The sequence below is a fragment of the Macaca thibetana genome, chromosome 19 (assembly GCF_024542745.1).
Source record: "Macaca thibetana thibetana isolate TM-01 chromosome 19, ASM2454274v1, whole genome shotgun sequence".
Taxonomy (NCBI): Eukaryota; Metazoa; Chordata; class Mammalia; order Primates; family Cercopithecidae; genus Macaca; species Macaca thibetana.
The window spans coordinates 20,106,719-20,129,047 of NC_065596.1; the positions used below are offsets into that span (position 1 = coordinate 20,106,719).

General features: G+C 62.6%; 3 protein-coding genes and 1 long non-coding RNA gene across 5 annotated transcripts in view; 3 read left to right on the forward strand and 1 right to left on the reverse strand.

Moving 5' to 3' along the window:
• Positions 1–22,329, reverse strand: part of FSD1 (fibronectin type III and SPRY domain containing 1) — a 293,078-nt gene that overhangs the window by 261,091 nt on the left and 9,658 nt on the right. The gene's annotated exons all lie outside the window — the stretch shown is intronic.
• Positions 2,849–22,329, forward strand: part of EEF2 (eukaryotic translation elongation factor 2) — a 97,359-nt gene continuing 77,878 nt past the window's right edge. The window contains exon 1 of the mRNA XM_050770174.1: positions 2,849–2,852. The gene's annotated coding sequence lies outside the window, so the exon portion shown is untranslated. The remainder of the gene's footprint in view (positions 2,853–22,329) is intronic.
• Positions 3,528–21,170, forward strand: ZBTB7A (zinc finger and BTB domain containing 7A). 2 transcript variants are annotated; one of them, XM_050770355.1, is made up of 3 exons: positions 3,528–3,621; positions 13,697–14,973; positions 20,592–21,170. In XM_050770355.1, exons 2-3 carry the CDS (start codon positions 13,712–13,714, stop codon positions 21,082–21,084), a joined length of 1,755 nt encoding a protein of 584 aa, XP_050626312.1. In that variant the 5' UTR covers positions 3,528–3,621; positions 13,697–13,711; the 3' UTR covers positions 21,085–21,170. The 2 variants fall into 2 exon arrangements, with proteins under 2 accessions (XP_050626312.1, XP_050626311.1); XM_050770354.1 differs by lacking the exon at positions 3,528–3,621 and adding an exon at positions 11,929–13,571.
• LOC126942871 (uncharacterized) overlaps positions 4,182–22,329 on the forward strand; it is a 224,222-nt gene continuing 206,074 nt past the window's right edge. Inside the window, exon 1 of the long non-coding RNA XR_007721619.1 lies at positions 4,182–4,227. This is a non-coding gene — a long non-coding RNA (uncharacterized LOC126942871). The remainder of the gene's footprint in view (positions 4,228–22,329) is intronic.

The window sequence follows — 22,329 nt, forward strand, 5'->3', positions numbered from 1 at the left end:
AGGCTCAGGTGGGAGGATCACTGAAGCCCAGGAGTTTGAGACCTGGGAAACATAGCAAGACCCCCCCCAGCCCCACCAAATCTCTATTTAAAAAAAAAAAAAAAAAAAAAAAAGGCCAGGCACGGTGGCCCACACCTGTAATCCCAGCACTTTGGGAGGCCAAGGCAGGTGGATTGCCTGAAGTCAGGAGTTGGACACCAGGCTGGCCAACATGGCAAAACCCTGTCTCTACTAAAAATACAAAAAAAAAAAAAAAAAAATTAGCTGGGCGTGGTGGCAGGTGCCTGTAATCCCAGCTACTCAGGAGGCTGAGGCAGGGGAATTGCTTGAACTGGGGAGGCGGAGGTTGCAGTGAGCCAAGATCGTGCCATTGCACTCCAGGCTGGGCAACAGAGCAAGTCTGCCTTAAAAAAAAAAAAAAAAAAAAGGCCGGGCATCATTTGCAGAAATCCAAACACAACAGTGGGATCTGGTAAGACTCGTGCTTCAGCGTGGCCTCCTGGTCCCGAGGCTGATGGCTGGTGGTTGAAGGAAGAAGGGCTTGTATCCAAGGCAGGGTCCTTGGAGCAAAGTCCCTGGGTGACACCCTCGCTCTAGATCCACGCGACCCCTCCCTGGGTCCCTTCCCACCTACTCGGCTGGTTTCAGGCTGCGAGTCCTGAGACAGTCCACTTCCCCTCCGGGGGGCCCTCCCGGGTTTCCCCTCGTAGCCAGATTATTACAAAAGCCAGTTCAACCCGGTTGGGTGTTGAAAGGCGCTTTTAATAAATTGTGCTAAGAAGCTATAAACTGTGTCTCTCGCAGGAGAGGCTTTGAAGTCAGAGGACAGGCTGGGTACACTACACCCAGGCCGGTGGTAGTTCCCGCTGTCAGGTGGTGTTGGTACTAAGAATGACAAATAATAATAAAACATAATAATGACCCTGGAATTAGGTTAGAATGAAGGCACAGTGAGCACCGGAACAGGGTCACCCACTGGATAAGTGCTCAGTAAACGGCAGCTAAAGCAGCTGTCAGCACTCCCGGTCCAGAGGAATGAGGAAGGGGAAACTGAGTCCCGGAGCCCCCCAGGCGCCTGGTCGCACCAGCCAGCCCTCCCCGGGCCGGGCCAGGACGTTCTCGCCACTCGTGCCCTCCTCCCCCTTCCCCGTCCCCCGCCGGACCTCTCCCACGACCGGGGAGGAAGTGGGAGAAACGGACAGGAGAAAAAAAAAAAGAGCTGGGCCAACGCCTCCCCACTTCCCACCTCCGCCCCTCGCGAGCCATGCAGACCCCCTTGTGCCAAGGAGCGACCCGCGCGGGCCCAGGCGTCCAGGGTCCGGTCCCCGTCCCGCCCCGCGGCCCGCAGCCGGGTGGGGGAACTCGCGAAGCCGGGAAAACAACCGCCCTCCCCGCCCCTCGCCAACCCCTTCCCCCGCTGACGCCCCTAGCGCAGCGGGGTGGAGGCGACTCCTTTATATAATCGCGGGAGGGCAGGTTGGTGGTTTCATTTAGGGACCCGGGAGCCCCGCGGACCCGAGCCGTCCTTGGCAAAGCCACCCCCCGGGGTCCCCGGCGCGGCAAGTCGCACTGAGGCCCGGGGAGGCCCAGCATCTGGCCTGCGGGGGGGCGCCCACCGCCTCGCCCCCCACCCACCCCCGGCAGCCCGGGGCGCGCGACCCACACGCCCGCGTCGCTCCTCGCTGTGCGCACCGCGCTCCCCGCCCCCGCTGCCATCCTGCCACGCCCCGGGCGTCGGGGGCACAGCCCGCGCCCCCCCGCACCCCGCCCCTGCGCAGAGGCTGGGGGCCTGTTTATCTGGAGGCCCCCACCCCCCCTCCACCCCGGGGGGCCCGCTCCCCCCGCGCCCCGGGGAGCTCTGGGGCCAGATAAGCTGGCAAGCTGGCACGGCGCCGCGCGGCGGGGCGGAGAGGTCAGAGGCGGGGGGGCGCGCCGGGGCGGGCCGGACCCCCCCCCCACTTGACAAAACCTAATAACAGCCCGGTCTCCCCGGCGCAGCGGGCGAAGCCCCACGGGAGGGCAGAGACGTGGCAAGAGGGGACCTGCCGAGCCTGTTCTGGCCTCCGAGGCCGGGCTGGGGGGGGCGGGCTGGGCGTGGGGGGGCCGGCGGCTGCGGCACCTTTAAGACAAGGGAGGACCCCTCTTGCCCTCGGAGAAACCAGGAAGGGAGTCGCGAGCATCATACGGGGCTTTGGCTGTACTGTACAGTTACTGTAGGGGCAGTGACGCCGCCGCCGCCGCGCGAGGGAGCGACCAGGGCAGCGCGACGCGGGCAGAGCAAGCGCCGCGGACCCCGGAGGCGAGCGGCCGAGGGAGCCCAGTCCCAACTCCGGGCCCCGGCCCCGCGCGCCCCGGCCCGGCCCCGCGAGGTAAGTCAGCGCCCGGCGCGGCCCCCGGCACGGAGTGCAGGGCGGGGACGAGCGGGGGTCGCTGCGCCCACCGCTGCCCCCTCGGGAAGGGGAGATCCGGGGGGCCGGGGACGTTCCCCCAAGTTTCAGAGGAGGGGGTGGTTGGCAGCTGCCCGGAGGCTGGAGGCGCCCTGGATCCCGAGCGCGGGGAGGGGGCGCCACCCGGGAAGGGGAGATTGGGGGCTAAGTGCATGGGCTTGTGCGCCAGCCCCCCCCCTAACCCGGGTGCATGGCTTTTCGGGGCTCCCAGGCGCGCGGGGAGCGGGGGAGGGGAAGCAGGGCTGCATTGAGGGTGGGGGGAGCCGGCGTGGGGAGATAGGGGGGCGCGTCGCCTGCTAAGTTTCCAGCTGAAGACGAGGGGCGCTCTCGCCCCCCGGGGGCCTATTCGGTGCTGCGTGCATACGTTGGAGTTGGCCAGGATTGAGCTCCATGGGGGATGGGGGGGAGGGGGCTGAAAAAACAGGGAGGGGGGCTTTGGAAAGGAGGGGGAAGGGGTGGGGTGTTCGGGTGGGCGGGCGGGGCCGCGGGGACCTCTGGGCGTCGTAGTCCCCCCGCCGTTTGCAGCCGGCAGGTGGCAAGCGGCTTGGACTACAAGTCCCAGGATGCCCCGCGCCGGCAGCCCGCCGCGGCCCGCGGGTAGGGGCGGTGCGGAGGAGGGGCGGTGAGCGGCGGGCCGGAGAGCCAATGGGCGAGGGCCGATCGCGCGGCGCGGCGCTGGGGCGGGGCCAGCCGGCCCGGGGGCGGGGCCTGGAGCCGGGCTCCCCTCGCCGGGGGCCGGTGGCGGTCCCGGCTTCCGGCTGCGCGGCCCGCGGGCCGGCCCCCTCCCCGCCCCGGGGCCCCTCCCCGCCTGGTTGTGTAACCGTCCCCAGCCCCCCTCCCCTCGGCCCCCCGCCCGTGGGGGGGGTCACCCTCCCCGCGCTCCCCGGGGAGGGCGGCGGCCCGGGCGGCCGCGCGGTGCAGGCGAGCCCGGGGATGCGCGGCCTAGCGCAGGCCGGGCCCGGGCGTGGGGGAGGCGGGCGGGCGGACCCAGATCCGGGGTAATTTGCATCGCCCTCCCCCCAGCCCGGGTGGGGATTGGCCGCCGGCGGCGGGGGGTGGCGCGGGGCCAGGCTCACTGCCGCCTCCCGGCCCCTCGGAGGGAGCCAGCCCAGCCGCAGCCGCCGCCACCGCCGCCGCCGGGGCCGGGCCCCCTCGCCGCTGCCCCGGGAAGGAGGTAGGAGCCCCCCGCGCGGGCGAGGCAGCGGGGGCCCGCGGGCCGGGTGGGGGCCGCGCGCTGCGGCCAGGGCGGGGGAGGGGGCCGCTTCCTGCCCCCGCCCGGGCCTGACTCAGCCCCGGGTGGGGGGCCCGGCCTGGCCCCTCGCCCTGCCTGGACGGCCGTCCGGCTCCAACCCGTGGGAGGGGGCGGAGAGAGCACCCCAGTCCCCGCCGTCCGCGCCCCCAAAGCGCGTGACCCCGTCTCCTCTGGCCCGGACCCCCCCCTTCCCCTTGACGCCACCACCACGTGCGAAGCCTGAGCCCGGGCAGGGGAGGGGGGAGCTGGTGGGATCCGGCCCCCTCCCTCCCGCTCCCTACCTCCCGGGCGGGAGACCCAGTCCCCCTGGGCCTGGGAGCCTGGCCGGGGGCTGCGCCGAGCGCAGGATCGGGTGCCCCCCCCCAGGGCCCGGGCCTCTGCGGGTTCTGGGAGGCGCTGCCCGGGCTGGCTGGCGGGGGCGCACGGTGGGCCGCGGCGGGAGGGTGCTGTCCACCCGGGCCCGGGCACCCAGTCGGCGCCCACTAAATGTTGGCGAAATGCAGCCAGGAGTTGGCGGCGAGGCGGGGGGAGGCAGCAATTCCTCTCCCCCCTAGCCAGGCGGCGGAAGTCACAGAGGTGCTGGTGCCCCTGCCACCCGCGGCACCCACCTGGCTCACCCATGGGTGGAGAGCTCGTTGGGCCCCCCCACCTCCCTGCCAGCTGCCTCCGGAGAGGGCGTCGGGATTCCGTGTCAGCCCCCCCGCCCCAACCCCAGAACTGGACCAGGGCGTAACCCTGAGCGTGCCGCTCCCACACTGGGGGGTGCCTCCCCACCACCGGCCGATCACTTCCTATTGGCAAGCTGGTCTGGGAGAGGTCCCGGGGAGGCCAGGCTGGGGCAGGGGCCCAGGCCAGGCCAGGCCTAGGCCCAGCCCTGCTGCTGCGGGAGCCTGAGGGCTTCAGGCCGGGGGCGTTTGTCCCCGAGGGCCACCCCCCATGGGGCCCCGAGAGCACCTATCGGCGAGGCCGGGGCCTCTGTTTACCACCAGCCATCGCTGTGGAGACAGAGCCTGGGGGAGAAGGGGGGGCAGGAGCCGGCCGCTGGAAAAGCGAAGTCTAAGGAAGGAAAGAAGAGCCAACCGGGACACTGACATTTTAATCCGTGGGTCGGTCCGGGGGGTATTTATTATTCAGTTCCGATTGGCTGCGTGGCGGCCAGTCAGCACCCGGGCCCGGGCGGGCAGCCACGCATCGGCAGAGGCCCGCGGGCGGCCGCAGGCGGTGGATGAGTCCTTTGCTCTGTGCGGGAGACTGAGGCCCGGCCGGCCGAGGCAGAGCCCAGTCTGGGGCCTGGTGGGGAAGGTTCCTGGGGTGATCACAGTCCCTGCTGGGTTTTTTGTTGTTGTTGTTTGTTTGTTTCTTTTCTTTCCTTGAGTCCCTCTGACCTATAGCTGGGTCCACCTGGTGGCAGATCCCCGTTGCCATAGGAGGAGGAAACTGAGGCCAGGAGGGGAGGTCGCATGTGAGCTTGGAAACTCCGGAGGTTAGATCAAGCCTCGGAGCAGGTGCTGGTGCTGGGCAGGGGAGACTGAGGTGTAAGGGGAAGCAGAGAGCGGCCCAAGGTCACTCAGGTGGAGTCAGAGCTGCCCCCTGTGCACCATCCTTCCAGCTCGGGGCCTGTCCAAAGTCTCCTCCCGCCGTGTGGTGGCTGAGGGGCGCCTGCTCCACCGAGGGGCGCCTGCCCACCTGTCTTTGAGCAGGGCCAGAGGTTGGCAGTAGAGGCTCAACTGCAGGTACCTGCCTGCAAATGGAGCGTCACCGACACAGGCTTATTAAACCCTGTGTCCGAAGATGACATTGAGGCTCAGAGAGGGCCAGCATGGCTCCCAAGGTCACACAGCACGAGCCACAGCCCTCTCGCCTCCCTGCCTCACCAGGCAGGCCCTTGCTGGCGCACGTGCGTATGAGGCCCCTCTCCAATCCTGCCGAGCAGGGCTCTGGGTTTTACGACCAGAGGAGACCGAGGTCACCTCACCAGAGCCGGCCCTCTGCAGCCCAGATGCTCCAAGGAGGGCTCCTCGGGTTGGAATGCCGGCACGCTTGCTCTGCGACATTGGACGAGCCCCGTGACCCCTGCAGCCGGGGTGTACTGTGTGCATGGGACTGAGGAGGGTCCCCCAGCTGGTGCCTGCAAAGTCACCCTTGTTGTCTTTTCTCCTCCGTGGCGGAAACTCCCAGGTCAGCTCAGGGCATGCCAGAGACCTGAGTGTGGGGTGTGGGTCTGAGCTGCGTGAGACACCTGCACCCCCACCTGTCACCTGCCAGCCCATAAACCGCCCTGCAGTAGCCCTGGGCAACAAGGACCAGAGGAACGAGCTTGGGTGGGGGTGAGCATGGTCCAATCCCAGCCCAGCCCTTGGGCCCACCCCGGGCAGTCACTCCCCCTCTGCCAGCCTCAGTCTTCCCATCGGGACAGTGGGGAGATGGTCGTCAGCCCTAGAGGGTTCCCTCACTGGGGCCTTGGGAATGTTTGTTGAGCGACTGCTGTGCACTGTGTCAGGCCTGTGGGGAGCTGTCTTGAAAGCTGCAGGGGCAGAGGCCCCTCCCTGTGCGGCCCATGTCAGCTGGACTCCAGCCCTGCCCCGGGCTCCCTTGCAAGGCGACTCTGAGGGTATGAGAATAAGCCGTCCTTCCTCTTAGCCCCCAGGGTAGGGGGATTTCATCTCCTGCTGGTATCCGGGGGCCAGGAAAGGGTATGGAAGGAGCTGTGGGAGGACTAGTCAGGCAGGCCGGAGCCAGATGGACAGCCTCAAATTCCAGTTCTGCTGTGTGACCCTCGCCAAGCTGCTCCCCCTCTCTGATCCCATTCCCCATCTGCAAAATGGGGCACAGACACAGATCCTGCCTTCCAGCACTGTGGGCGCCGGCGCATACCGTGGATCTCTGGGGCGATTATTGAGGCCCAGCCTCCCCCAGCTGCTGGGAGGAGCAGCTCTGGCCCTTGGGCCCCAAGCGCCGAGTCCAGAGCCCCAAAGCGCAGAAGGTGCCCCTCAGAGAATCCGGCGCTCGGGAAGAGCGTGGCCAAAGGACCGGCCCCTCCATCTGTCCCCCCAGCAGGCTGTGGACGGCCACTCAGTGGAAGTGTCGCCACCCACGCCTTTCTGGTTTGACTGGAAAACAAGGCCCATCCCACCTATCAGGATGCCTGAGAGAAGGATCCGGCCGGATTCTGCAGGCCGCTGGCCTCCCGGGCTGAGCCTTCCACCTGCTCAGGAGAGGGTGGGGGTGGGGCAGGTATCTCCAGGTGACAAGCAGGCCTCCCTCAGGGGAGGGAGAGAGAGGTCACCCCGGCCTCTCACAGGCATCTCGGCTAAGCAGGTGCAGCCTGGGCTGATGGCAGGGTGGACAAGGATGGGCTTCCGAGAGTCTGGCCTTGCTTGCCCCCGGTGACGGGAAGCTCAGCCCCTCCACTGTCAAGTTGTGAAGCTTTCTCTTGGAACCTGGGCTCAGGCTGCAGTCTGGGCTTCCTGGCCCATGACACCTCAGATTGTGGGAACAGGGTGGGCCTCAGTCCCACCCATGAGTTGGGCGTCAGATAGGATCCCTCTGGCCTCCTCATCGCTGCCCCCATCCCCGCCGTCACACTTCCCACTGGGCCCCGCCGCCTTCCTGCCTCTGGCCCTTTAAGTCCCGGGCAGGAAGCCCCTCCCCATTTAGGGCAATAAATGGACACGTAAAATGGCCGAGGGCCTGTTTGCTCCATGTCTGGCCCAGAGGGAGGCTTGCGGGCGAGGGCAGGCGGGCAGGGGGCGGGCTGGCAGCTGGCAGCCACCCCAGGCCGTTGGTGCCCCCCGATCGGGACACTGCATTCCTGTCCCATTAAACCCAGGCCGAGGACTGGGCCAGGCGGGGCTTGGCACCAGGTCAGGGCGGGGTTACCCGTCGGGACTAACCTTGCAACACAGGCCTCTGGGCGGGGAGGGGGCGGGGGCTGCCGGGTGCGGGCCTGGCAGCCGCACCTGCACACCAGGCTTGCAATGTGACCTTGGGCTGGCCGCCCACCCTCTCTGGGCCTGGTTTCCCCTTCCAGCTTCCTCCTCAGACCCCACCACTCACTCCCTTGGTAGGTGAGGAGGGGACTGAATTCCCGGAATAGCATTCAGGAGCAAAGTTCCTATCCGTGAGGGGCGGTGAACGGCCTGGCGATGTGTTTTGGGGACTGGCTCTGGCGCGCAGTAGGTCCCTGGGCTAAGTTTGCTGAATGGATGTGAGCGGGGACCCTGACCACAGTGGGGGGCCCCTTTCCACTCTCACGTCCCCCAGGAGACGGAGGCTCAGAGAGGTCTCGCATCTTGCCCAAGGTCACACAGCGTGGAGGTGGGGGAGCTGAGGCTTGAACCCGAGCTGCTCTGTGCAGCACGTAGGAGGGGTGAGAGGTCCCTTTGGCCTCGTTCTCTGCTCTCCCTGGGCAGGGGGTTGGGTGGGGGCCCTGAGCCCCTCATTAGACGGCCCCCTGCTCCAGGAAGTGGCCTTGGGGAAGGTGGCGGGTGGCAGTTACCTGCCCAGCCCTCACCTTGTCATGTGACCTTGGGGAGGCCCCTGGCTCCCACACCCTGCACTAGCGATGCAGCCTCGTCTCAGCCGGTCCCCCTTCCCCGGTCGCCCACCTCCAGGCCTCCGTTCCTGATGCTCCCTGTGCTGGGGCGCCCTTCTCGGGATGCCGGTGTCCTTCCTGGGCGACACCTGCTACTGCCTGATCCATGTCAGGGAGCTTCCGAGCTCACGGCACATCCCCAGCAGAGCTGGGAGTGGCAGCCGCCCAGGTCAGAGGGGTGCTGTGTGACCTCGACTGGGCCACCTCACCTCTCTGAGCCTCTCAGGGACCTGGGAAGACGAAGGGAAGGTGCCCAGTTAGTTTGGGAGCACAGAGGAGGCCAAAATGCGGCCTGGGTGCCGTGGCTCTTGACAGACGCTACAGCAAGTGACCCTTAGGTTAGATGGGAGGTGGGACTGGTAGGCTGCACCGCCCCCTAGTTCTGAGTAGGCCCTGCAGCCAGCTGGGCGGGCCCGGGCGTGGGCTGTCTCTGGTTTATCCAGCAGTTTGCTGCGCCCCTACTGTGCGCCGCCCTCCCTGGGAGTGGCCCAGCGGGAGGAGGGCGCCCCACCTCCAGCCCAGGAGGGGCCTGCCAGGGCCTGCCCCTCGGCCGCCGAGTCAGCACCGAGCAGCCCCGGAAATCCCACGGAGGCCAGCGCGGGGGAGGAGTTGTGATGAAAGATGGGGCCCCGGGTGGGTGTGGGCCGAGCCCAGGGGACCCTGGCCGGCAGGGGTGGGAACCTGGCTGGCGTGGGGCTGGGGCTTCCCGGAGGAGGGGAACGAAACCACCGCCTCCGGAGGCGTGTACCGTGTGTCGGGCGCACAGTGGGGCTTCAGCACTTGGGGACTTTCTACTGCCAAGACTTTGCAGCGCCCCCGAGGGTGCCCTGCCTGGGCCCGGCCTCCCCCTTTCTCGCCTCGGAGGGAGGGTCTTCGGCCTTTTCCTTAGGGGAGGCCTCCAGGAGGCCCAGGTGGGGGCAGTGGCGCAGGGCGTGGCCAGCAGGTGGCTTGTGTTCCTTGAGTGAGGGTGTGGGTCAGTTGTCTCAGAGCGAGTTTAGTTTCCAGGGTGAGGGCAGGGCCTTGCCCTGAGTGGGTGGGGGGCCAGCCCCTCCATCATTTTCTGGCCCCGAGCCCCAGGGAGTCAGCCCTGCCAGGCACCCTTAGGCTGCAGGCCTCTCTGGGCCCCGGCGTTCTCATCTGTAAAACGTGGCCACGGTCCTCTCGTGGGAGCTTTCCTTGGCTGACATCACCCGGGGCCTGACTGCTTCGAGGGAGGGCCTCAGTGATATTTAGGGGGGGAAAAGGGACCCAAGACAGGGTCCCAGGCTGGAGAGGGCAGAGACTGGGACCCCCGGACCCAACCTGGAGATGGAATCTTCACACCGGTGGGGTCTCCCGGAGGTGACTCAGCCACCTGGATTATTTTGGGCCCATCCTCCAGGACCCAGGAAAGATAGCTCCCAGCCACTCCAGAGCGGGGGCCTTGGTCACCTGAGGGGAAGAGCGGCCCAGCAGGCCCGGGGTGGCCATCTTGGGGCGTTGGTGGCCTGGGTCAGAGGTCTGCCCCATGCAGGGGTGGGCAGGAGGGCCCGGGCCCGTCTGATCCGGAGCTCCATCTGCTCACGCGCTCCCCGCGGCCCGGGGCCAGACGGCAGATGGTGGCAGGGGGTGGACACCACCAAAGGGGGCTCCTCAGAGGCTTCCTAGGACCGAGCCTTGGGTGGGGTCGCCCCCCTCCTGCCCTCCCTGCTCCCAGCAGCCACATCTGAGCCCACCGCCCCACCACAGGCCTCGGAGTGGACGGGGGTGCTGAGCAGCTGGGCCCTGGGCCGAGGCTGGAAGGAGGGAAGGAAGGCGGGTGGAGGGGCCTGGGGAGCTTGGTGGCACTGAGCAAGCTCACAAAGGCCTCTGTGTCGCCCGGCAGCTCAGGCCCGGCGCTGAGGGACCCGGGCTTTGGGTCCGGCTGGACCGACACTGTGCCTCCCTCGTGGGGCCTGGCTCAAGCTCGTCAGCGTCAGAGCCTGCCTCGGCTGCCGGGCTGGGGGACAGGAGGGTCCGGTGGCCTGGAGGAGGCTGTGAAAGGCCCAGCTCAGGCCCTCTCCCCAGGGGCCTTGCCCAGAGGCTCTGGCCCGAGAGCCACCGGCCGGCCTGGAGGAATGTGAGCTGTGCTGGGTGACTCGGGGCAGCCGGGGGCTCCCAGGAGAGGGCGGAGGGGTGGGGACAGGGGCCAGAGGGTTGCACAAGCTCTGAGTGGGTGGATGAGTCACAGCCGAGGGGAAGGCGGAAAAAAGGGAGGGGGAGAAAGGGGTGGGACAGACACAGTCCCCCCAGGGCCCGGCACTGCCCGAAAGCTCTGCCCATTTGACAGATAGGGAGACTGAGGCCCAGAGAGGGCCAAGGCCTTGCCTGGGACTGAACAGCTCAGCTGGGGCGGCTGAGAGTTGAGGAGGAGCTGCCAGGTGGGCCTGTGGGCAGGCAGGAGGTGGCTAGGGGTTCCCCCAGCTCCCTGCTCTTCCCGGGCTACAGCCCGCTCTCTGTTACTCACAGCTAGGGCTGAGCCCTATGCTGGGGGATCTGAGGGGCAGGAAGGGGTTTAGCCTGCAGAGTCACTGGCCCTGCCCGGACGGGGCACACCCACGATGGCCTTGACCTCTTCTGGGTTTCGGCACTGGGTCCCTGTGCCTGGGCTGCCACACCCCTTCCTGCTGACTCAGAGCCCCCTGAAAAGGACCAGGCCCCACCGGGAGGCAGGAGGCAGGGCTGGGGAGGCCAAGGGGTCGGCTCTTAGGTCCACCCCCGGTTTGAGTTCAGACGCAACTGTGGCCTCATGGTGGGGCCTCGGGCAAGTGGCCTCAGCCCATGATGGAGTGGGTGTTGCTGGTGGGGTTTGGGCGGAACCGGCGGGAAGTACGTGTTATGTGTTGTTGTTGTTGTTGGTTTTTTTTTTTTTTTTTTGAGATGGAGTCTTGCTCTGTCACTAGACTGGAGTGCTGTGGCACAATCTAGGTGGCTCACTGCAGCCTTCACCTCCTGGGTTCAAGTGATTTTCCTGCCTCAGCCTCCCTATAGTTGGGACTATAGGCGTGAGCCACCACGCCCTGCTAATTTTTTGTTAGAGATGGGGTTTCACCATATTGCCCAGGATGGTCTCCATCTCTTGAGCTTGTGATCCACCCGCCTTGGCCCCTCAAAGTGCTAGGATCACAAGCGTGAACTGCCGTGCCCGGCCAAAGTAGGTGTTTTGTAAAGGTCACTGCGTGGCCTCCCCTCCGTATCGGCCGAAGCCCATGCTCAGACCAACAGGAAAATGGCTCAAATCAGGGCACTTTTTTCGAGCACCTACTGTGTGCTCCTGTAGCACCTCGGAGTGCCCTTTCCTTATTTATTTATTTATTTATCCAAGAAGGAGTTTCGCTCTTGTTGTCCAGGCTGGAGTACAATGGCGCAACCTCGGCCTCCCAGGTTCAAGCGATTCTCCTACCTCAGCCTCCCGAGTAGCTGGAATTACAGGCATGCGCCACCACGCCCGGCTAATTTTGTATTTTTAGTAGAGACGAGGTTTCACCATGTTGGTCAGGCTGGTCTTGAACTCCCGACCTTACGTGATCTGCCCACCTTGGCCTCACGAAGTGCTGGGATTACAGGTGTGAGCCACAGCGCCCAGCCCTTTTTTTTTTTTTTAATTAATTTATTTATTTTTTTGAGATGGAGTCTTGCTCTGTTGTCCAGGCTGGAGTGCAGTGGCTCCATCCAGGCTCACCGCAACCTCCGCCTCCCGGGTTCAAGTGATTCTTCTGCCTCAGCCTCCTACTCGAGTAGCTGGCATTACAGGCACGCGCCACCATGCCTAGCTGATTTTTTTTTTTTTTAAGATGGAGTCTCACTCTGTGGCCCAGGCAGGAGTGCAGTGGTGCAGTCTCGGCTTACTGCAACCTCCATCTCCCGGGTTCAAGCGATTCTCCCGCCTCAGCCTCCTGAGTAGCTGGGATTACAGGCGTGTGCCACCATGCCCATCTATTTTTGTATTTTTAGTAGAGATGGGGTTTCACTGTGTTAGCCAGGATGGTCTTGATCTCCTGACCTGGTGATCCGCCCGCATCGGCCTCCCAAAGTGCTGGGATTACAGGTGTGAGCCACCGCACCCAGCCTAATTTTTGTATTTTTATTAGAGACAGGGTTTCACCATGTTGGCCAGGCTGGTCGCTGGTCTTGAACTCCTGACCTCAAGTGATCTGCCCACCTCACCCTCCCAAAAATGCTGGAATTACAGGTGTGAGCACCGAGCCCGGCCTCAAAGTCCCCTTTCAACACGCATTCCCGGGGGTCGTCCTGGGAGGGGTGGTGCCAGTGTGCCTGTGACACTTAAGCGCCCAGTGTGGGTTTTGCCGGCATAATCTCACGCTGATGAGACAGAACAGGGCATCTGACTGCTCTTGGGCACAGCTGGGGAAACTGAGGCTGGTGGGGGGCAGGACACCTGACTGTCCTCATGCACAGCTGGGGAAATTGAGGCTGGAGGCAGGACATCTGGCCGCCTTCGTGTACAGATGGGAAACAGGCCGGGAGTGGGACACCTGATCACCTTCCTGTACAGCTGGGGAAACTGAGGCTGGGGACAGGACATCTGATTGCTTTTGTGCACAGCTGGGGAGACAGGCTGGGGGAGGCAGGATATCCGACCATTCTCATGCACATCTGGGGAAACTGAGGCTAGAGAATAGGACATTTGACTGCCCTTGGGAACAGCTGGGTAAACTGAGGCTGGGGAGCCAGGACATCTGGCTATCCTCATGCACAGATGGAAAACTGAGTCTTGGCCGGGCGCAGTGACTCATGCCTGTAATCTTAGCACCTTGGGAGGCAGGGGCGGTTGGATATTTGAGGCCAGGGTTTTTTGTTTTGTTTTGTTTTTCTTGAGAGGGAGTCTCACTCTGTCGCCCAGGCTGGAGTGCAGTGGTGCGATCTCACTGGTTCATGCCATTCTCCTGCCTCATCCTCCCAGTAGCTGGGACTACAGGCCCCCGCCACCATACCCGGCTAATTTTGTGTATTTTTTAGTAGAGACAGGGTTACAGTGTGTTAGCCAGGATGGTCTTGATCTCCTGACCTCATGATTCGCCCGCCTCGGCCTCCCAAAGTGCTGGAATTACAGGCGTGAGCCACCGCGCCAGGCCGAGGCCAGGGTTTTGAGAACAGCCTGGCCAACATGATGAAAGCTCTTCTCTACTAAAGACACCAAAAAAGAAAAGAGGCTGGAGGCAGGACATGTATCGCTTTGGTGCACAGCTGGGGAAGCTTGGGCTGGAAAGGCGTGACATCTGACCGCCTTCACGTGCAGGTGGGAATCGAGGCTGGGGAAGCAGGGTGGAACGCTGCTTCTCAAGGGCCTGGGGCCCTCGTCAGTGGGCACAGGAACCCCCGCACCCCGACTCACGAGCACCCTCTTCCTCCCCACTGCTGCAGGTCTCGGCGCGGAAGATGGCCGGCGGCGTGGACGGCCCCATCGGGATCCCGTTCCCCGACCACAGCAGCGACATCCTGAGTGGGCTGAACGAGCAGCGGACGCAGGGCCTGCTGTGCGACGTGGTGATCCTGGTGGAGGGCCGCGAGTTCCCCACGCACCGCTCGGTGCTGGCCGCCTGCAGCCAGTACTTCAAGAAGCTGTTCACGTCGGGCGCGGTGGTGGACCAGCAGAACGTGTACGAGATCGACTTCGTCAGCGCCGAGGCGCTCACCGCGCTCATGGACTTCGCCTACACGGCCACGCTCACCGTCAGCACGGCCAACGTGGGTGACATCCTCAGTGCCGCCCGCCTGCTGGAGATCCCCGCCGTGAGCCACGTGTGCGCCGACCTCCTGGACCGGCAGATCCTGGCGGCCGACGCGGGCGCCGACGCCGGGCAGCTGGACCTTGTAGATCAAATTGATCAGCGCAACCTCCTCCGCGCCAAGGAGTACCTCGAGTTCTTCCAGAGCAACCCCATGAACAGCCTGCCCCCCGCGGCCGCCGCCGCCGCTGCCAGCTTCCCGTGGTCCGCCTTCGGGGCGTCCGATGATGACCTGGATGCCACCAAGGAGGCCGTGGCCGCTGCCGTGGCCGCCGTGGCCGCGGGTGACTGCAACGGCTTAGACTTCTATGGGCCGGGCCCCCCGGCCGAGCGACCCCCGACGGGGGACGGGGACGAGGGCGACAGCAACCCGGGTCTGTGGCCGGAGCGGGATGAGGACGCCCCCACCGGGGGTCTGTTTCCGCCGCCGGTGGCCCCGCCGGCCGCCACGCAGAACGGCCACTACGGCCGGGGCGGAGAGGAGGAGGCCGCGTCGCTGTCGGAGGCGGCCCCCGAGCCGGGCGACTCTCCGGGCTTCCTGTCGGGAGCGGCCGAGGGCGAGGACGGGGACGGGCCCGACGTGGACGGGCTGGCGGCCAGCACGCTGCTGCAGCAGATGATGTCCTCGGTGGGCCGGGCGGGGGCCGCGGCGGGGGACAGCGACGACGAGTCGCGGGCCGACGACAAGGGCGTCATGGACTACTACCTGAAGTACTTCAGCGGCGCCCACGACGGCGACGTCTACCCGGCCTGGTCGCAGAAGGTGGAGAAGAAGATCCGAGCCAAGGCCTTCCAGAAGTGCCCCATCTGCGAGAAGGTCATCCAGGGCGCCGGCAAGCTGCCGCGGCACATCCGCACCCACACGGGCGAGAAGCCCTACGAGTGCAACATCTGCAAGGTCCGCTTCACCAGGTGAGCTGCCCGCCGCGGGGGTGGCGCCGCCCTGCTCCCTGCCCCGGCATCGGCCACTCGCAGGCCCCTCGGCGCCTCTCTCCCTGCACCGCACGCACACTTGCACGCAGACGCACGGACACACGCACATGCACACAGACATACACACATGCGTGCCACGTACACAGACGCACACACAAGACACGCAGACGTGCAGATGCATATATGCACATGCACACAGACACGTACACACACACGCGTGCCACATACACACAGACACGTGCACACGCAGACACGCACACAGACTCACACATGCATGCCAGGTACACATCCACACACCCAGACGCACACACGCACATGCACAGACATGTACACGCACATGCACACACATGCATGCCACTTGCACATGCATACAGACGCACACACACTACACGTGCACATGCACAGATGCACATGCGCACACACATGCTACACAGACACATGCAGACACATGCACACCACATACACATGCACATACAGACGCACATGCACACACACGTGCACACAGACACGCACACGGATAGACATGCACACAGAAACATGCACGCAGGCACATGCACACAGACATGTACATGCACAGACATACACACACATATGTGCAGACATTGCAAACATGCACCCACAGACATACATGCACACACATGCACACAGACACACCCCACCTCTTGGGCCCAAAGCCACTGCTTCCCTAACCCACGTGCCTGTTAAGAACAACCTAGACTAGGCCCTGCCCTTGTGTGTGGACATCCCGGTGGGTGACAGCGCAGGCCAGACATAAGATGACAGCCAGGTCATATGCAAAGCGTGCCGGACAGGGTTGAGCTGCGGGAGGTCTCGGGAAGGTACAGTCGCTCTTCCTCCCTGGAGGGCTGATTCTTCTCTTCTGCACTTTTGGATGTTTTTCTGTTTCTGCTTTGGGAGAGGGTGACAGAACCTCAGGCTTAGGGAGGGAGAGCCCAGGCTGTTGAGCGGTTTCTGAGTTTCCCGTGAGCCTGGGTAATTTGCTTCAATCAGCCAACATTTATGAAGCATCTGCTGGTGCCAGGCCTGTTCTAGGCGCCGGGGACAGGCCTTGCTGGAACCCGAAGGAGCTGTAGGAAAGGGCGTTCCAGGCAGAGGGAACAGTCAGTGCAGAGGCCCTGAGGCCAGCTCAGCTTGAAAGATCACCGTGCCCCTGTGGGAGCCACGGGGCTTGGTCCCTAAACAGCAGGAGTTCAAGGCCAGGTCAGGGCAGTTTGCGATTTGGTCTCAGGAGTCCAGAGGTGGCTGGCTAGGCCTCGTAGATCCCCATGGCTGTAGCGGTGGGGGCAGGGGGCTGACAGGCAGGGACCTGGCCAGGCCGGGTGACTCAGCACCACCCCCTGCCCCCCGCCCGCCCTGGGGTTCCCCCAGCCACGCCCACCGAGGCTGAAGAAAGAGGCCATTGTCCCAGCTCCCAGCCGCACCCCGTAGGGACAGGAACTGGGACTGACCCCTCCCCAGCACCCCGGCCCCCTCCCCAGCGGGCCAGGAGAGGAGGGTGCGGCCTGGACTCCGGCGCCCAGGAGTGCCAGGCAGGGGGCAAAGGGCACTTTGGGAGGCAGGCAGTGTAGCTGGTGGCTTACTCCTCCTTGGTGAGGTTGGGGTACTGGAGGTCTTGGGGGGCGCCTCTTCCTCCAGGCAGGGTTCACTGTGGGTTCGTCTCTGAGCTCAGGAAGAGCAGCTTGGTGGGGTGCAGAGAACCGGGGTCTGCAGAGGGGACCGGGCTGAGCGAAGGTGATGGCCCCCATCCTGCCTCCCTGGCCACAGGCCACAGACCTGGTTTCATTCTGACTCGGGCACTGCTGGCTATCCCACCCGACCTAGGGCTGATCCCCTCAGTCAGGGAAACTGAGGCTTAGAGAGGGACGATTGTTGAGGCCTCTTCCACCCCAATTTAGACCCACCTGCTTCCTCTTTTCCCCCACCCCGTGCCCGGATCCCCCCTCCCCAGGGCACCAGCACCCCCACCCTCCAAAAGCCTGGGAGCCCGAGGCCCCTCTGAGTCACAGCAGGGCGTTGAGTAAGTGGGGCCTGTGGTGGCCGGGGCTATAATTACCCAGGCTGGGGCTCGGGGTGATGAAACTAGGGATACCTCCGCCCCCACCCCACCTCTGTGTGGCCCTCTAGCCTGCTGTGCAGCCCCAGGCAAGTCCCTTCCTCTCTCTGGGCCTCCCAGGCTCATCTGGGGAGTCTCTGCACAGTTCTAGAAAAACCTATGGCTGCCGTCCCCTCTGTGACCCCGGCCCTGGGCCAGATCTAGGCAGGGCAGCCTGGAGACCTCTCCGTGGGCTCTGCAGAAGGTGATCAGTAAACCAGAGGCCTGGAGGTTGGTAACAGACCTGGTTAGGCCAGGGTTCTGTTAGCAAGTTACCATGTGCTGTTGGCTTCAGTGGGGCAGCAAGGCTAGAGATAAGGTAGGGATCTGGTTGCAAAGGGCCAGGCCTTGACCCTCAGGGCAACAGAGCCAAGGAGGGGTTAAAGTTAGGGACACCACCTCTGTAGCTGGTCCCAGAGGGAAGGACTTAGGGCTGGAGGAACCCAGAGGGGAGCCAGGTCTTTGGGAATTAGGAAAGATAGAGGGGCATTCAAGGTAGGGCTTTGAGGGATGAATAGGAGTTTGCTAGTCCCCACACTAAAGAAGTCCTCAGTCTGTTGAGTGTGACAAGGAAGAAATCCAAAGTAGCTCAGATGTGGAGCACAATAGGCAGCAGCAAGGAACAGGTCAGATTCTAGCCAGGGCTCTTAAGACCCAGGGCTCCCTCCTGCCCTCTGGATCCCAGGAAGGAGTACACTTTATTATTATGGATTGGCATCATGCAATGGGAATAGCAAGACACCTACTTTTTTTTTTTTTTGAGGTGAGTCTTGCTCTGTCGCACAGGCTGGAGTGCAGTGGCGCGATCTCAGCTCACTGCAACCTCCACCTCCCAGGTTCAAGCGATTCTCCTGCCTCATCCTCCCAAGTAGCTGGGATTACAGGCGCCCACCACCACCATGCCCGGCTAATTTTTTTGTGTGTTTTTAGTAGAGACGGGGGTTTCACCATGTTGGCCAGGCTGGTCTCAAACTCCTGACCTCAGATGATCTGCCTGCCTCAGCCTCCCAAAGTGCTGGGGTTACAGGCCTGAGACACCACGCCCAGCCAGCAAGCCACCTACATATTTTAACATTTTCTGACAACCCCGTTCAAAAAAAAGTCAAAGGGAGTTGGTGAAAGTGACTTGAAACATTTTACCTAACCCAGTAGATGCATTTCCATGTGTAGTCAATATGCAAGATCCTCAGTGAGCAATTTTACATCACCTTTTGCATATCAAGTCTTCAAAAGCTGGGGTGCCTTTTGCACTTCCAGCACACATCAGTTCAGAGTGGCCACATTCCAAGGGTTCAGGAGCCACCTAGGCCACAGGCACCCCAGGGCTGATATGGTGACTGCCTTTGTAGGCTAAAGGCGCCAGGCTGAGCTGGATCCACACTGCCCCCGTGGGGCGAGATGGGTAGGGAGGGGCCCTCGAGTCACACCCAACCCCTGCTATCTCAGGGCTCATGGTCCAATCAGGAAGACAGGAGAAATAAGGAAATCAATAGAAGCAAGATAGACTAGCCAGGCGTGGGGGCTCACGCCTGTAATCCCAGCACTTTGAGAAGCCATGGCAAGCGGATCACTTGAGGTCAGGAGTTCAAGACCAACCCAGCCAACATGGTGAAAATCCTGTCTCTATTAAAAATACAAAAATCAGCCAGGTGTGGTGGTGCACGCCTGTGATCCCAGCATTTTGGGAGGCCAAGGCAGGTGGATCACCTGAGGTCAGAAGTTCGAGACCAGCCCGGCCAACACGGTGAAACCCCATCTCTACTAAAAATACAAAAATGAGCCAGGTGTGGTGGCAGGGGCCTGTAATCCCGGCTAGGCAAGAGAATTGCTTGAACCCGAGAGATGGAGGTTGCAGTGAGCCGAGATCATGCCACTGCGCTCCAGCCTGGAAGATAGAGTGAGACTCAATCTCAAAAAACAAAACAACAACAAAGAAAAACAAGAGTCAGATGATGATGGCAGGAGGATAGAGACAGGGCTGGGGAAGGAGGCCAAATTTGAGCCCAAATTTGACTGTGAAGATCCAGGAGGATAAAAGAAAGTGCCCCGGACAGTGGGAACAGCACCTGCAAAGGCTCCCGGGTAGCTTACGCTTTGCATGTCAGGGTGGAGCCCAGATAGGGGAGTGACACTGAAGTGAGGGGAGAGTGGGCGGTCCTGGGTGCCATGGGGTGGGGACTCGGTTACTAGGGTGACCAACTGCCCCACTTTGTCCCAGACAGAGGGGTTTCCCAGGATGCAGGACTTTCAGTGCTAAAACCAGAACAGTTGGTCACCCTATCTGTCACCAAACACCTCGGCCACTGCCAGCCTCAAGAGGGCAGGGATAATCGCCTGTCTTGTTCCCTGCGGTATTTTCAGCACCTGGAACAGGGCCTGGCCCTCAGCAGGCACTCGGCAAAGGTCTGGGGCATGAATGAAGGCACCAGGCACTGGCTGGCCTTGTCCTACCTCAGGGGTAGGGGCAGGATGGAGTGGCAGAAGCCCACTGTCTCCTTCTGCCATAGGGAAGGGGGTTCAGGACGGGCACGGTGGCTCACACCTGTAATCCCAGAGCTTTGGGAGGCCGAGGCGAGAGGATCGCTTGAGCCCAGGAGTTTGAGATTAGCCTGGGCAACATAGCTCGACCCGCATCTCTCAAACTTACATATATATATATATATGTTGGCTTGAGCCCAGGAGTTCGAGGCTTCAGGGAACCGTGATCACGCCACTTGCCCTCCAGCCTGGGGGACAAAGCCAGACCCTGTCTCTCTTTTTTTTTTTTTTTTTTTTTTTTTTTTTGGAGACAGTCTCGTTCTGTCACTGAGGCTGGAAGGCAGTGGCATGATCTTGGCTCACTGCAACCTCCACTTCCCAAGTAGCTGGGATTATAGGCCTGCACCACCACGCCTGGCAAAATTTTTTTTTTGAGACGGAGTTTTGCTCTTACTGCTGCAACCTCCACCTCCCAGGTTCAAGTGATCCTCCTGCCTCAGCCTTCCTAATAGCTGGGATTACAGGTGCCTGGCACCATGCCCGGCTAATTTTTTTTTTTTTTTTTTTTTTTTTTTTTTTTTTTAGTGGAGACAGGGTTTCACCATGTTGATCAGGCTGGTCTCAAACTCCTGGCCTCAAGTGATCCGTCTTCCTCAGCCTCCCAAAGTGCTGGGATTACAGGCGTGAGCCACCATGCCTGGCCTAGACCCTGTCTCTTAAAAAGTTAAAAAAGGAAAGGAAACGGGGTTCAGAGAGGCTTAGCATTTTCCCAAGGCCGCACAGCACGCGGGGTCCGAGCCCCTCTTCAGATGTTCAGAATGCGAAGTCGCCCCCATTCGTTCCGTTTTTCGAGGGACCGTCCCCATCCGGGCGCCGAAACCTCTGGTGCACGGTCCGTGTTCTGCCAGGGCGGTCCGGGGCCTGCCGCGCGTCCGTGTGGGTCCCTGGGCGGGGATCGGGGGTCCCCGGCCCCGCTGACCGTGCCCGCCCCGTGCCCCGTCCACAGGCAGGACAAGCTGAAGGTGCACATGCGGAAGCACACGGGCGAGAAGCCGTACCTGTGCCAGCAGTGCGGCGCCGCCTTTGCCCACAACTACGACCTGAAGAACCACATGCGCGTGCACACGGGCCTGCGCCCCTACCAGTGCGACAGCTGCTGCAAGACCTTCGTCCGCTCCGACCACCTGCACAGACACCTCAAGAAAGACGGCTGCAACGGCGTCCCCTCGCGCCGCGGCCGCAAGCCCCGCGTCCGGGGCGGGGGGCCCGACCCCAGCCCGGGGGCCACCGCGACCCCCGGCGCCCCCGCCCAGCCCAGCTCCCCCGACGCCCGGCGCAACGGCCAGGAGAAGCACTTTAAGGACGAGGACGAGGACGAGGACGTGGCCAGCCCCGACGGCTTGGGCCGGTTGAATGTAGCGGGCGCCGGTGGAGGAGGTGACAGCGGAGGTGGCCCCGGGGCCGCCACCGACGGTAACTTCACAGCCGGACTCGCCTAAAAACCAAAAAGAGAAAACAGAAACCCGAGAGAGAGAGAGAGAGACAGAGAGAGAGAAAAAAAATCACCTACCACCCCCCCAAAAACACAAAAAAAGAAAATCTATCTATATACAGATATCTATATCTATATATATATATACAGATATATATATATGACGCGTCACAGAATCTAGGGTAGCGCTTTCTCAGATTTCCCTCCTTTCTGACGTTTTTCTCCCTCCACAGGGGCCCCGGCCCTCCCTGGCTCCCCTTCCCCCCCACCACCCCATCGCTGGGTTTCGGGGCTTGGTTTGGGGTTTTTTGTAGGACACAAGGAATCCGAGACCCCGCACAGCCCCCTGGGCACCCGGCATGGGGCCTGGGGCCCGATCCGAGGCCCTGGGCTGGGGTGAGGGTAGACGTGGGGGGGCTGGGGGGGTTACTGGGGTGGGCTTTTAATTTCCTCCCCTCGCTGGTTTCTATGAGTCTTTCAGACAAGACCTTAAATGATTTCTGTCTGCTCTGAGCGGACGTTAAAATGGGCCCCCGTCCCCGATCCGCACCCTCCTTCCTCAGGGCACTTACTAAGGGAGGGGTCTCCCTCTCCATCTCCCCAATGGCCTCCCTGCCTCCAACCCTGCCTGCCGCCCCCTGCCCGCCCCACATCTCCTGGCCACTGAGACACAAACCTATTTATTTCTAGGCCTGGAGAAAGGAGATCGGACTGGGGTTCCCGGTGGGGCACCAGGATGGCTCCTGGGGGGGCTCCCGCCGCCTTCCTTCACGGCACTTACAACCGGCGGGACCCCCAGGGACCACCCCTCAGGGCGCCCCCCACCCCAGCCCGGTCCACCTAGACCCCCACGTTTGGAGATTCAAAACTTCTGTCTTCGTCCTCTCCCCCGAGCCCCGTCTCCCAAATTTTTAAAGCACTTTTTTGATTTTTTTTTCTCTTTCCTCCTTAAAAACAAAATTTATATATAGAGATATATATATATATATAAATAATATACTTTTCCTCAGAGGAGCAGGCAACAGTGTGGGATAAACAGAGTTATGATCAGAGGAACCCCAGGGTCTGGTGATGGCAGGGACAGGGGGAGAGAGAGAAAATCCACAAATTCCAATGTCACAAAAGCAATAAAACAAACTAGAAAAAAAAAAAAAAAAAAGATTTTACAAAACGAAAGGAAGGAAAAAAAAAGGCAACCAACCACATTAGAAGTCTTGGCACTTTGTAACGGAACGGGTACTACACTTTATCT

What these genes read in the sequence shown, in the direction of transcription:
- ZBTB7A (XM_050770355.1), top strand. Translation starts at nt 13,712, where the DNA reads ATGGCCGGCGGCGTGGACGGCCCCATCGGGATCCCGTTCCCCGACCAC. An exon ending in TGCAAGGTCCGCTTCACCAG is followed by an intron (nt 14,974 to 20,591) that starts GTGAGCTGCCCG and finishes CCCCGTCCACAG; the next exon opens with GCAGGACAAGCTGAAGGTGC.